The sequence below is a fragment of the Trachypithecus francoisi genome, unplaced genomic scaffold (assembly GCF_009764315.1).
Source record: "Trachypithecus francoisi isolate TF-2019V2 unplaced genomic scaffold, Tfra_2.0 Contig01461, whole genome shotgun sequence".
NCBI lineage: Eukaryota > Metazoa > Chordata > Mammalia > Primates > Cercopithecidae > Trachypithecus > Trachypithecus francoisi.
Genome location: NW_022681433.1, coordinates 5,620,221 through 5,632,882, shown reverse-complemented (window position 1 = coordinate 5,632,882; position 12,662 = coordinate 5,620,221). Strand labels below are relative to the sequence as shown.

At 33.2% G+C, this 12,662-nt stretch overlaps 1 protein-coding gene across 8 annotated transcripts in view; it reads right to left on the bottom strand.

Moving 5' to 3' along the window:
* TRPC4 (transient receptor potential cation channel subfamily C member 4) overlaps positions 1-12,662 on the bottom strand; it is a 219,028-nt gene that overhangs the window by 132,709 nt on the left and 73,657 nt on the right. Inside the window, exon 1 of one of the 8 annotated variants that reach the window (XM_033234670.1) lies at positions 10,497-10,653. The exons of the other annotated variants lie outside the window; for them this stretch is intronic. Coding sequence (XP_033090561.1) covers positions 10,497-10,547 — 51 coding nt within the window. The 5' untranslated portion in view covers positions 10,548-10,653. Of the gene's footprint in view, positions 1-10,496; positions 10,654-12,662 lie in introns of those variants that run through there. 8 annotated transcript variants of the gene reach the window in all.

Sequence of the window (12,662 nt, the reverse complement as noted above, 5' to 3'; positions counted from 1 at the left end):
CCTCTTCAGGCTTTGATAGCAAGATATACTTATAAAATTATAAATATTTGTGAAAGATTGAAATAGTAAGTTCCTTGAATGGTAGGGCTTATCTGATTTTTTAACGATGTCTTAAATATATTAATCTTTTTGATCTATCATATTTATTTTGAATATTTTAGCCAGGTTCTAATTTCTGTGTGCAGTTTCATTATAAAGATTGTTAATATTACTTTCATCTTGATTATCAAATCTATCAGTCTCCTTTCCCCCAAAATTGTTCACTATAGACCAGGTACTAATTCATTAAAATAGGGCACCAACCTATGCGAATGAACACTAGGCTTAAAAGCATGTCCACAGGATTTTTTTATAGGCTAAATATCTGCTTACTTTAAGCTTTGTAGTCTCGTTCATGTGCAAACAAACCAGTAACCTTGGCAAAAGATTTAATGTTCACCAATATGTTAAATTGATACAGTGTGATCTCTTTTAATCCATGTGGAATTCAGCTGTTATTTGATATGTATTTCTCCCATGATAGATTTAAGTCTTTTGAACATCATTATAATCTTACACAATACTTTAATTAAAATACCCAATAATTTAACTAGTTACCACCTAGAATTTTAGAGTGTATATTAATATCTCCTGTATTTTGACTGCATGAGAGAATGAGTATATGAATATAAGTAAATTTTTTCTTTGGTTTTGCTTTCACTAAATATTACTAAATTGCTTTCCAAAAGGATTCAGTTCCAATATAAATGAAGGGTGTTTGTTGACCTGTATTAAATATAGAAGACTGCATAAGTGCCTTATTGTCTTTTGCTGATTTATCATTCAGTGTTAAATAGAATTATTTTGATTACTTTTCTTATATGCTTTGTAAATTTTTCTTTTCTAGATATATTTGATGTTTTTTTAAATGCACAAATGAACACTTACTCAAATAATGTCATAGTTTACTTTGAAATAAAAACAAATCCTTTAGAGATTAAAACCACACCAAGATGAATCATCTTTTTTCCATTTTCCATTTTTCTTCATTAGGTTTGTTTAAAGCATACAGCACATAAATTAATGTAGATTTACATTAATGAATGAAAGTTGATATAATTATATTAAGTCCCATGATTTAAGATTCTAATGAAGCCTACATGCAGTGAAATATATTAGTATATGTTAATCTTAAACAAATACTATCAAGCTTGCCTGTAATTTTCAAATGGCCTGAGACTCCTAGAATTGTGAACAATACATTATGAGAGAATTATCTAAATTGGATGGAGCAGGAAAGTAGGAACGATTTACATGGATCCTCACATCTTAACCCACTTTGAATGAAGAACACTGAGAATATGGAGCATGTGAATATATAGAGAATGAGGCCTCAGCAATTCTTTATGGTAATATACTGTTGCATATGAAATTAACCGAACTTTTTAAAACAAATCTATGCTAAACATGGGAAAATTGGCTCTCAGGGCTTTTCCCAAAATTGGCTTTCGGGGATTTTCCCAAATTTGATTATTTTAGAAAATAATCAAAAACTTCCTATGGACCCTTTTTGGGAGTGAGAAATGCAGAGGAAATATATGGATAATATATCCTGGTGACAAAATGTGCTGGTCCAAAATGCTAGGATGGGAACTAGAATGATTTGTGAATAAGGAACAGCAAAGTCAGAGATACATGTGTAGGGTAGGAAGTCTGAATGTCTGGCTGTTATGATTGGCTAACAGTAGACTTGTGGCTGGGTAAGTTATTTCAAAAGGAATTGAGATAAAATTGAGGAGTTAGATGATCTCGGCTCATCCACGAGCTAGCCACATGGCCTTGACCACATCATTCGCCAGCGTCACTGTTAGAGAAAACATCACTGACTGTCTATTCACAGGACTAAGTGACCTTAACATGATGAAAGTGCTTATACAGTGGCAGAGTGATTTATAAATGTAAGGAGGAGAAAGTAAGCTTTACTCTAATGATATTAAAAACAAAGATACAGAAAATGACTGTAATTGCTTTTATTTTTCTATTAATGAGAAAGTCAATTTCAGAATATTAAATAAAATTTTAGATTACGAATACTGAAGGAACTAGTCTCTTGAGTGGGCGTAAGATTTCTATATTTTATGTCTCTTTAGTTGAATACTGTATAATTAATGATTTTCCAAGAAACAAATCTATGTTTATGTTTAACCTGCCAGTGTACTTAGTAATTTCCTTCTCATTCATTGCCTTTTGTTTTTGTGGTACATCCAAGTAGTATAGTCCTTGAGACAGCATTGACTTTATCCTGCTAAAAAGCTGTATATTCTATTGCTTAAAGATTTTTAAAATGTCAAAAGAAAAAAGAAGAAAATAAAATTCACTCTAAGACACACTCCCCAGAGATCTACATTCAGCATATTATATGACAATAATAACATTAAACCAGATGTAAATACACTAGGCACTTTACATGATTTTTTTTCTAATTTCTAATTCTCATGATAATTATGGAATATAGGCATGTTCTGTTTCAGGTTAAATAGGTAACACAAATAGTAAGTCGTGGAGCTAGGATTTGCACCCACAGTTTTCTAACATATATATATATATATGTACATATATGCATACAGGTATCTGTATTTTGTAGAGAAAATTGGGAGCAAGTCTTTATATATATATATATATTTTTTTTTTTTTTTTAGCAAATACAGGCTTGTATAGATTATTGCAAGCTCTGCAAAGAAGACTGCGTGCTATATATGGGACCAACTTTTCAAAGTGTGGAAGACTCCTCAGAACCCCGTACTCCACTTAAAATATTAGGCAACATTGTCATGTAGTAGAAGCCAAATTGAAGAAAAAATGTACATTCCCACATCATCTCTTAACAAAGGTGTTAATAATCTTGGTTTCATTCTGGAAGTGATCCAAACCAGAACTGTTACCTTAACTAAAGCCTGTAAGACCTGTGATGTTTGACTTGATCTTGCCAGGTTGTGCTTTGCCAGATTTTACTTTCATGAACAATTATAAGGTTTTTTAAAATCTACCATATTCATCCATCTACCTAACCATTTCCAAAACTATTACTTAGTACCTAGGATGTACATAGAATTATGCAGCCAGTTGAAGAAAACAAAAAAGACTAAGATTTGGTTTACAGTGTAATTTATGCCTAATGAATAGATTGGGCATTCATAAGTTTGCAAAGGAATAGTAGTACCTAAAACGACCATCACAGTTCAATGGACTGAAAAATAGTTTTATTTCGAAAGACCCAAATGCAACATCAAGAGCTGATAAGAGTTTTATTATTTTAGATATAAGTAATCTTAGGAGGGAACAAATTAAAGTGAGAAAAACTCCATAAAGAAGAATTGTGTGCGTGTGTGCGCGCATGCGTGTGTGTTTGTATGTGTGTATTTGTGCATTAAAATAGGAGTTAAGAGTCTCTTAATGTCTTGGTTGCTAAAGAACTCATAAATTTCTGAAATATTTCAGTCTTGACTCTAAACATTTGAATTCAATAGAGGAAAAACTCCTCTTCTTTCTCTTCCCATGAATTTATCAACATCAAATCAAAAATCTGTATGATATTTTCTTTAGTTTTGAAAAAGGAAAGCCATCATTCCATCAGGAAGAGTAAGAATGTCCCTCCATCAGTTTTCTCTTGCCTGGAAAGCCCTGCTATATGGTAACATGACTCTCCACGTATCTTTTTTAATTAGCTTCACACTGTCGATTCCTAGAATTTTTCCAAGTGTTCTTTCAGTTATTTTTGTGCAATCTCAGAAGAGAACTTTTTAAAAGACAACTTATTTTGGTAGCACTCCTTAGTTTTATAGCCACATTTTTAATCCTAAAGACTAAGTTTTTGTGGTCTCACCTTCCCTGACATGCTTACAAATCAATATATTATGTGATATTGTTATCCTCATTTACCTTAATTTGTTAATTCTTCTTTATGGAGTTTTTCTAACAAACCTCTGCTAATATTGCATAGTGAAAAAACTACAATCCACTGAAAAGTAAAGAAAAATAATTTAAAGTATTTTTAACACTTTTAAGTTTTTGCCAGCCAGATGTTTGAAACTAATACATTTATTTTCGAAAGCCTCAAATATTCACCAGGTGGCAGTGTTTTCCTTAATTGTGGTCAAAATAAACGATCTGTTTTGCCTCATTTATTAAAAAAAGATAGGACAACAGGTGAATATTGATTCCACACTTACATTGACAATACTGCATTTGGATGCTCTGTCTTTTGTGAAAACATCCTTCCTAAAATATACCTAAGGGAACCTGTATATTATTCTGTATTATTACATATTATTATATTATTCTATTGGGTTATCTCTGATTATTTCCCTTTATCATGATTTTTTCCCTTCTCTTTCTCTATTTAAAGAAAGGCTACATTGTGTTTGGTGATTTATAATATGTTTAGATTATGTTTATTCAAACTTTTCTGTGTCTTATAATCCTGGTGCATTTCCTTCCTTTTAGCTCAGGGTCATGCTTCCTGGCTCCATGCAACCTTTCATAGATTCACACCCTCCTAACCACTATGCAGGTATCTAGAAGCCTATCCTCAGAGATTTCATCACCAGAATGCAACAGGTTTGTCTCTTGCATTCTGCATCAGCATATTTGAAGTCTGATCCTAACAATCTGAAAGCATGACACAAATGTGAATCTTTAGATGTAGATCAAACTGGCATACTTCATTCTGAAATTAATAATCATGATGATGACATTAAACCAGATGTAAATACACTGGGCACTTTACATTTTTTTTTCTAATTTCTAATTCTCACGATAATTATGGAATATAGGCATGTTCTGTTTCAGGTTAAATAGGTGACACAAATAGTAAGTCGTGGAACTAGGATTTGCAACCACATTTTTCTAATTCCAAACCTGATCCTTTTCAACCATGAAACATTTCCTTTTACATAAAACAAACCTCAAAATATTTAGTTTTATTTATATTTTTTTCTTGTTTCATAAAATCTTTATGATGGGGCTAAAGTGGCAAATATGACAAATATGACTGCAAATTGATATAATAAATATGACTGAATTCCAGTCCTGACTCAAGGACTAATAATCTCAGTAGTCCTTGGTAAATTTCCTCACCTTCTTTAAGCTTCACTTTCCTCATATCTGTAAAAGGTGATGACTCCAAGACTTACTTTGTATTAGAGAATGGGGTGCCATCACTTTAAAGGTCATGTCAAAATGCACTTTAATTATCTCCAATTTTAAGATTAGGCATTGATTCTGCTTTTTGATCGAGAGAATCAGGCAGACTAAGTTGGGATTAAATAGAACACGATACAGTAAAGAGAAAATTCATCCAAAACAGGTGCTTCTGAAACCCTTGATTTAATGCACATTACCACCAAGTCAAGTATTAAATTTAGTGTAAAAGCACCAAGCGGAATACGCTTGATCTACACTTTCCTAAGGCTAGTAATTTAAAGTGAGGTCAGAAGAATCAAAAACTCTTCAGGTGATAAAGGATTAATGAATTCAGATGTTCTAGGCTAAAGTATGCAAGAGAAATATGAATTAGCAACATTTAACATTAATTTATCAAATATGCATTTTTAAATTTTAAGCATTTTATTGATAGAATTAATAGTTATATATGTGCATAATAAAAATATTTCCTATTGATTCCATTCAAGGTGAAGAGTGTATCGTATTCTGCAATGGACTATCCGCCTAATATGACAATCTACTACACTTTTCCCCAAACCACGAAATAGTTTATTTTTAATACAGTTTTACCATGTTCACAGAAACACAGTGGTACTTGTCTATATCTTCGTATTGATGTTGAACTACTTCAGTTTCTGTGTCTTACAAAATGTGATATGACTGTTATGTATTAGGTCCTTTCAGCCTACTCTCACAAAAAAATAGATGTGAATACAATTGGCAAACCAATACTGTATAGAAAACAGAAAAAAAGTGAGGATGCATGTTAAACATAATTACTTATATTTACCCTAAAACTGCAATTGATAGCTAATTAGATTCCTTGAGGTGAGGGGTTCATTTGTAAGTATGTTTTAACAAGATTTTGATCACAGTAGGCAACCAAGGAAATTTTAAAGTGATAAGAAGAAATGAGAAAATACATTATCCTTTGTTGAAACTTTGCTAACCAAAACCCTTGTCCTCACTTTCTTACTTCTTTCCTCATCTTGAGTTGTTCCCTTGCTGCTTTGCTATAGCGCAATTGAAGAGGGAGCAGAAGAGAGTGATTCTATTAATATATCAAGAATGCTGAGCATGAATAATAGACACTGTATGTGTGATTGTGCCAGATAACCTTTAGAATCTCCTCCAAACCTAAGAAACTATCTGTGATTTTAAGAAAAGCAGTTTATTTTTTCATTTTTTTTTATGAAGGTATAGTGTGCATGCGTGTGTGTGGAATATAGAAAGAAAGCAGATATAAAGAACAAGTTTTGATTGATAAGATTCATTTTATAACCTAAGAAATAGAAAAATTAATAATAGACCATCAGCAAGTCTTTGCGGAGTCTCGAGTCCTTGTGATTAAATTTAGCCAACATTTATTGAACACATATCATGTATTAGGAAATCTGTTGGGTATATATAGAAGGAAAAAAAGAAATCCAACATTTGTTAAAGAGGTGAGAGTTCCTTATATAGATAACAGGGTAGGAAAGTTGAAATTTTTACAGGCACCAGATACAATTGATGACAGATTCCAGAGTTCACAATGCTTCAAGAGTATATAGCATGGAGACAATAGAGATAAGGGTGGATTTGTGAGGAGGAGTTCTTTGTAGACAACTGAAGTTGGACTAGGGGGCACCTGTGTTCCCAAGGATGAGAGAGAGATTGTCTGCCCAGGCACCTCAAATCAAGCCTGGGGGGTTTACCAGAACCATGGACTTCCTGAAAACTACAACAGCAACTGGAAACTACATGCTCGATGAATGCACTTTTCCCCTAATCTTCTCACTGGATTCTCTTCACTTCCGAAATCTTTCTCTCTCACACACACAGTTAGTGTATGGAAAGGAAAAGATAAAACTTTGAATTGGGGCTACTACATCTATTACCTGACAGTAGGAGGGAAAATATGTCCAAACAAAGCCTACGAGGACCACCCCAATAAACAAATGTTAAAGAGAGCTGGGCGAAAGCATGTCCAAACAAAGCCTAAGAGGACTACCCCAGTGAACGAACGTTTCAAGAGAGGAGAGGGAGGGGAAATGCAGCATTGAAATTTTACTATAAATCAAGTCTACGCCATTGCAGATGGATAAATCAGTAAGATACATACATATTCATGTGTGTCTGCATGTGTGTATATAAATATATTTGTGTATGTATATGCATATAAACACATACTCTGTGGTATTGTGAAGCTCACAAAGTGGAGGAAAGTAAAACATATTTTCAACATAATATTCTAAGAGTATGAGGAGGCGTATAGGATATGATTATAATGGTAGTAAAGAAGAGAGACGTTTAACTTCATCAGTGTTTCACAATTTATATCGTATCACATCATATTTTATAATTTATATCAAAAAAGGGTTCATATTATCTGCCAAATAACTGCCTCCAGCATGGATGGCGGGATCTATTTCTGCAGAGTCTCAGCTGTCAGGTTTCAGTTTAGAAATGGGCCCCTCCCAGAGTCTCTCAACTTGCTGCATCAGGCTGCCCAACAGGGTAATATTGAAATGTGCATTGCTTGACATTAAATCTCCTACACTCTTGTGAATGTGCTGTTCTCGCCTCCCTCTTCCCAGAAATTTCTCAATGTGCCAGCAGTGTCTCCCTTATTACTGCCAGTCTCTTCCTACAACAATCTAAGAGGAATTGAGAAAATCAGATAACCAGTTTTGTTAAATCGATAATTTAATGCACTCAAACTTCGGTCAAGGGCCAAGATTCAGTCAGGGGCCTCTGGCTGAAGGAATTTCAGGACACTTGCTCCATCAAAAGCATGGAAAGAACTTTCTATGCTGCTTAGTGGCCAAGGTTTATTTCTAGACCTGTTCAAAAGAGCTTAGGTTTCTAGACATGCCAGGGTCAAAATATCCAGGCAATTTGGCAAAATAAGAATAAAGTCCAGGAAAACAGAGAAACCTCTACTCAAATCTCACTTAAGCAAGTTAATCTCTCTGAGCCACAATTTCTTTATCCATAACAGTTCAATATATGTGGAAGGAATCTACCAAATAAATGTGAAAATACATCCCAAACCATCAAAGAAAACATTTTCTGTAGTCCCCACTCATGTACATGCATTTATTCCTCACTTATTGAACCCCTATTATTTAGTCATGACTGCTTAAACAAGTGTTCACCAAAGATTCAAAGGCTGCTACTAGGGTCAACAAGAATGAACTCTGCAACTCCTTGGCAGTATCCACTCGGTGCTGGAGGGAGAAAAATGGCAGTTGAAGTACTTAGTTACGTCTAGTGGCATGGAGGGAAGTACACCTCTCTTTCTAAAATGACAATAATGAAAGAACTTATCACAAGGGTTGTTACGAGGTTTAAATAATATAACAATCTAGAATGATCTTAAGAGGATGCTTGATAAATTGCATATTGAATTTTTTGTTAGCAATTTTTATTATTGTGACCTTAGATGACTAGGGTAAAATATTGAAATAGATTTACAATTCACTGCAGCCTGTTTGCTTTTTGAAGTTATGTATTATGTTTTGAAGAAAATTATTCAATATATTGCTAATTGAGAATTATCTGAAATTTTGGAGAGTGGGAAATACACAAAACATAAAGTCCAAATAAATGTGTAATTATTTCTCATTTTTACTCATCCAAATACCAATGTGTCAAAAATTCACATTTATATATAATGATACTAGTGTTGCTTAGTGATTAAACTTATATCTCCAAATCAAATGAATCTATATACTTTCCCTCAGGGACTCCAGAAATCAAGAAGGGATGATGCAATTAAGGAGATGAGTGTTAGGCAATGTTAACCTCACTCCACTTATATACTATCACCTTTTTTAAGGGAAGAGAGATTATACATCCAGTTGATAAAATTTACAGCTATCAATTCCTCTTACCCACTCCTGGGTGGGTTTAGCATTCCCTCAGAAAGCTGTATTCTATAAGTCAGTTCTCACATACTCAAAGTTTGCAGTACAAAACTATTGTCAAGTGTTTCTAATAAATGGCTCAAACAATAGAGACTTGAAACATTGACATATTTAGAAACTGATTGAAAAATGAGTATATAAAACATAAATTGTGATAATGAAAATAAAAACACTCTTTTTAGATGCTTGAAGAACTCGTTCTTGAAAAGAACATTTAAAAAAACTTTTAAGTTCTAGGGTACAAGTGGAGGTAATTACATAGGTAAACTAGTGTCGTGGGGGTTTATTGTGCAGATTATTTTTTAATTTAATTTTTTTTAGATATTAAGACTTATAAAGCTGCAATAATTAAGATACTATGATAATGGCTCAAGGATACATGAATAGAGCAAAGGAATAGAATAGAGTTCAGTAATAATGGTTACAGATATATGCATATCTGACAAAGTACTTGCATCCAAAATACTTCAAGAATCTTCTACAGCAGTTGGAAAAGTACAGTCAAGCCAATTAAAATGTGGGGAAAATACTTGAAAAAGCTTTCAGAGAAGAGAATATCACAATTTACTGTAAACATAAAAAGATGCTCCACATTATTAGTCATGAGAAAAATGCAAATAAAAATAACAATGTTATATCGCCACCCACCCACCAGAATTGCTAAAATGTAAAAGACTGACAATGTTAAGCTATTCTTGCAGATTTTTGGTGACCTGGAGAAAATAATTCACTCTGTCCGCTCTGTCCTTATGGTTCAAACCCTATATGATTGGGTCTTCTTGCAATTTTTGGCAGTGGTACCCCAAACCCCTCTCACTGATTCAGTCTTGCCTTGTGTTCACAGCCTCCTCATACCATCCAGGTAGATGTAGCTAATATACTCAGGTCTTCCAATGAAACACTAATTATCACCACTCCCCACATTAATCACTATGCTGACTTCGTAGCTGTAAATTAATTTTGCCTGTTTTTGAATTTTATATGTGTGGAATCATATAAGATTTACTTTACTTATGTACACTTTTGTATTTGGGTTATTTTACTCAACATCCATATATTGAGATCTAGGTATTATGTCTACCTGTGGTTCATTCTTTTTCATGGCTGTAGGCGATTCCAATTTCTATAAATTTAATTGTATACACTTATTAATTCTGTGATTGATAGACTCTTGGGTTGCTTCCAATTTGGGATTATTACAAAAATATTGCTATGAATATTCTTATGTATTGTGCAGATTATTTTGTTACCCATGTATTAAGCCAAGTACCTATTGGTTATCTTCCCCAATCCTGTCCCTCTTCTCACCCTCCACTTTCCGATAGGCCCCAGTGTGTGCCATTCAACTCTACGTAAAAAAGAACATTTAAAATTCGGCATTACCTGTATCCTTGTTTGCTTGTGTTTTGATACCAAAACCAGAAAACTACTCATTTTGCTTGTAATCAGAGAAGAAGTGAATATGGCAGGCAGAAAGAAAGGGTATGTTGAAAACAGTTACTGAACATTCTAATCATAACGTGTATTTTCATAATTCCCAATTATATTAACACCTTACGTATTCAAGTAATTACAGTGTTTATATGACTATTATTCCTAAATGATTAATATTTCAATATTATGGTTAATGAAGAAATTCAATTAATATACTGCTTACTGAAACATAATGCTATTAACTTTAGATTTAATCACGTTAATAATGGATTAGAGAGATCTAATAAAATCACCCAAAAAAGCTTTTCGACCAAACCCACATATGAAAGATTTATTTGTCTCTTTCTTATTTTAATGTTAACCCATTCTTTATACAAGCACTAAAACTTCACAGGGTATTTGCTTTGAGGAATATTTAGCCTCTTCAATGCAAATATGCATTATTAATTTAATCACATATAATAATCTAAAGTGCTTTAGGGTAAGAATATAATAACTTTCAAATGGTATCAGAGTTTTCTATTTACCATGCTCTTTCAACGTTAGGCATAGATCCTGGTGAGTGGCAGCTGTGATCCCCTTCTTTTTCTTTTGTTTAGATTTTTTTGTTAGTTATTTGTCATTTTTTAATTTCCAACTTTTAAGTTAAGGGGTACATGTGCAGGTTTGTTACATAGGTAAATGTGTGCCACGGGAGTTTGCGACACAGGTCATTCCATCACCTAGGTATTAGCCCAGTATCCATGATGAGAAAGTCAAGGCTCAAAGGACTAAATAATTTTTCTGACATTATAAGACAAGATTAATATCTAAACATTTCTCTCTCGAAACTCTCTCTACTATTTCTCACTCCTTCCAGCCTAAAGATCCTACATGACTCAGTTTTTCTACCTAAACATAGTGAAGAAGAGCCCCATCCTGCATTTTCACATCGTGGAATAAAAATCCCTAAACACTTAGAGGTTTGTTTTATTACTTGTGGCTTTTTTGTTTTGTGTTATCTGATTTTTTTTTTTGAAAGTGGTAAATGCCTTTCACTCCCGTGTGTTCCAAATTTATATCTAATATTTTTGCTTTTATAGTATATCATGCTGAGAGGGAAAAGCACCAGAACATGTTTCAGAGGGGTTGTTTATCTGTAATTTGCTGGTCTTCAAGACAAAAACCATGTCAATGAGACTAAGGAGGTTAAATGATGTATTAATACAGAAATCAGAATAGCCAAGTAGCTTAAACCACTTTATCATACTAATAGTGCAACATGGTCCATCTTTTAAGAATTCTTTCTTTCGGGAGAGAATTTTTCAGGTCTCTTATGACTGCCATTTGCCAGCTGACTATGCTCTATGCTGTAACAGCCTTTAAACTCCCTGCTGTGCAATAATAAGATTCCATTTATTTTTTAGACATTCAAAGTACTTGTTTATATTGACTACATTGAAAATATCAACTTTGGGGGCCATTTTCAGCTTTTTAATCTTAATGGCAGAATAAGAAAATAGTCTAAGACACTTTCCTATTGATAACTTAAATTGATACATAAAGAAATATAGTTGATAACCCATATATAATTGAAATATCATTGATAGCTGTATCTCAATATGGGATAAGTATTTTGTGGGGAGAAATGAACATCTTTAATACTACACTATAACTCTTATTCCTTTCTCTCTTTAGCTCTCTCTCTCTCTGAATTTTGGTGTTATCTGAGTTATGGTTACACATGCATTGAGGCTCACTTACTGTCAATATCCAAGATTTGACCTCAAACAGGATATAATAAAAATCAAATAGAAAAGAGTAATTTCAATTGGGCTAACCACAAAGAAGTTAAAATGTTTTCATTCTTTAGAGGGTGGCTCTATGAGTTAGAGGTTATAGATCCTCTTGGTATACAATATCATGTAATAATTACCATATAAAGTTCATGAGATTGCAGACTTGTTCCAAAGCCCAATGTGGAAAACCCAATGAATACAAGAGTTAAAAGTGAAGTTTTTTCAGGGTAACTGAATCCTTTTTGATTCATTCCAAAAAATGTAGATTTGTCTAAAGAACACATTTCTATGTCCAGTAGACAGGAATATATTTATTGGAATCCATATTGACTAAAAT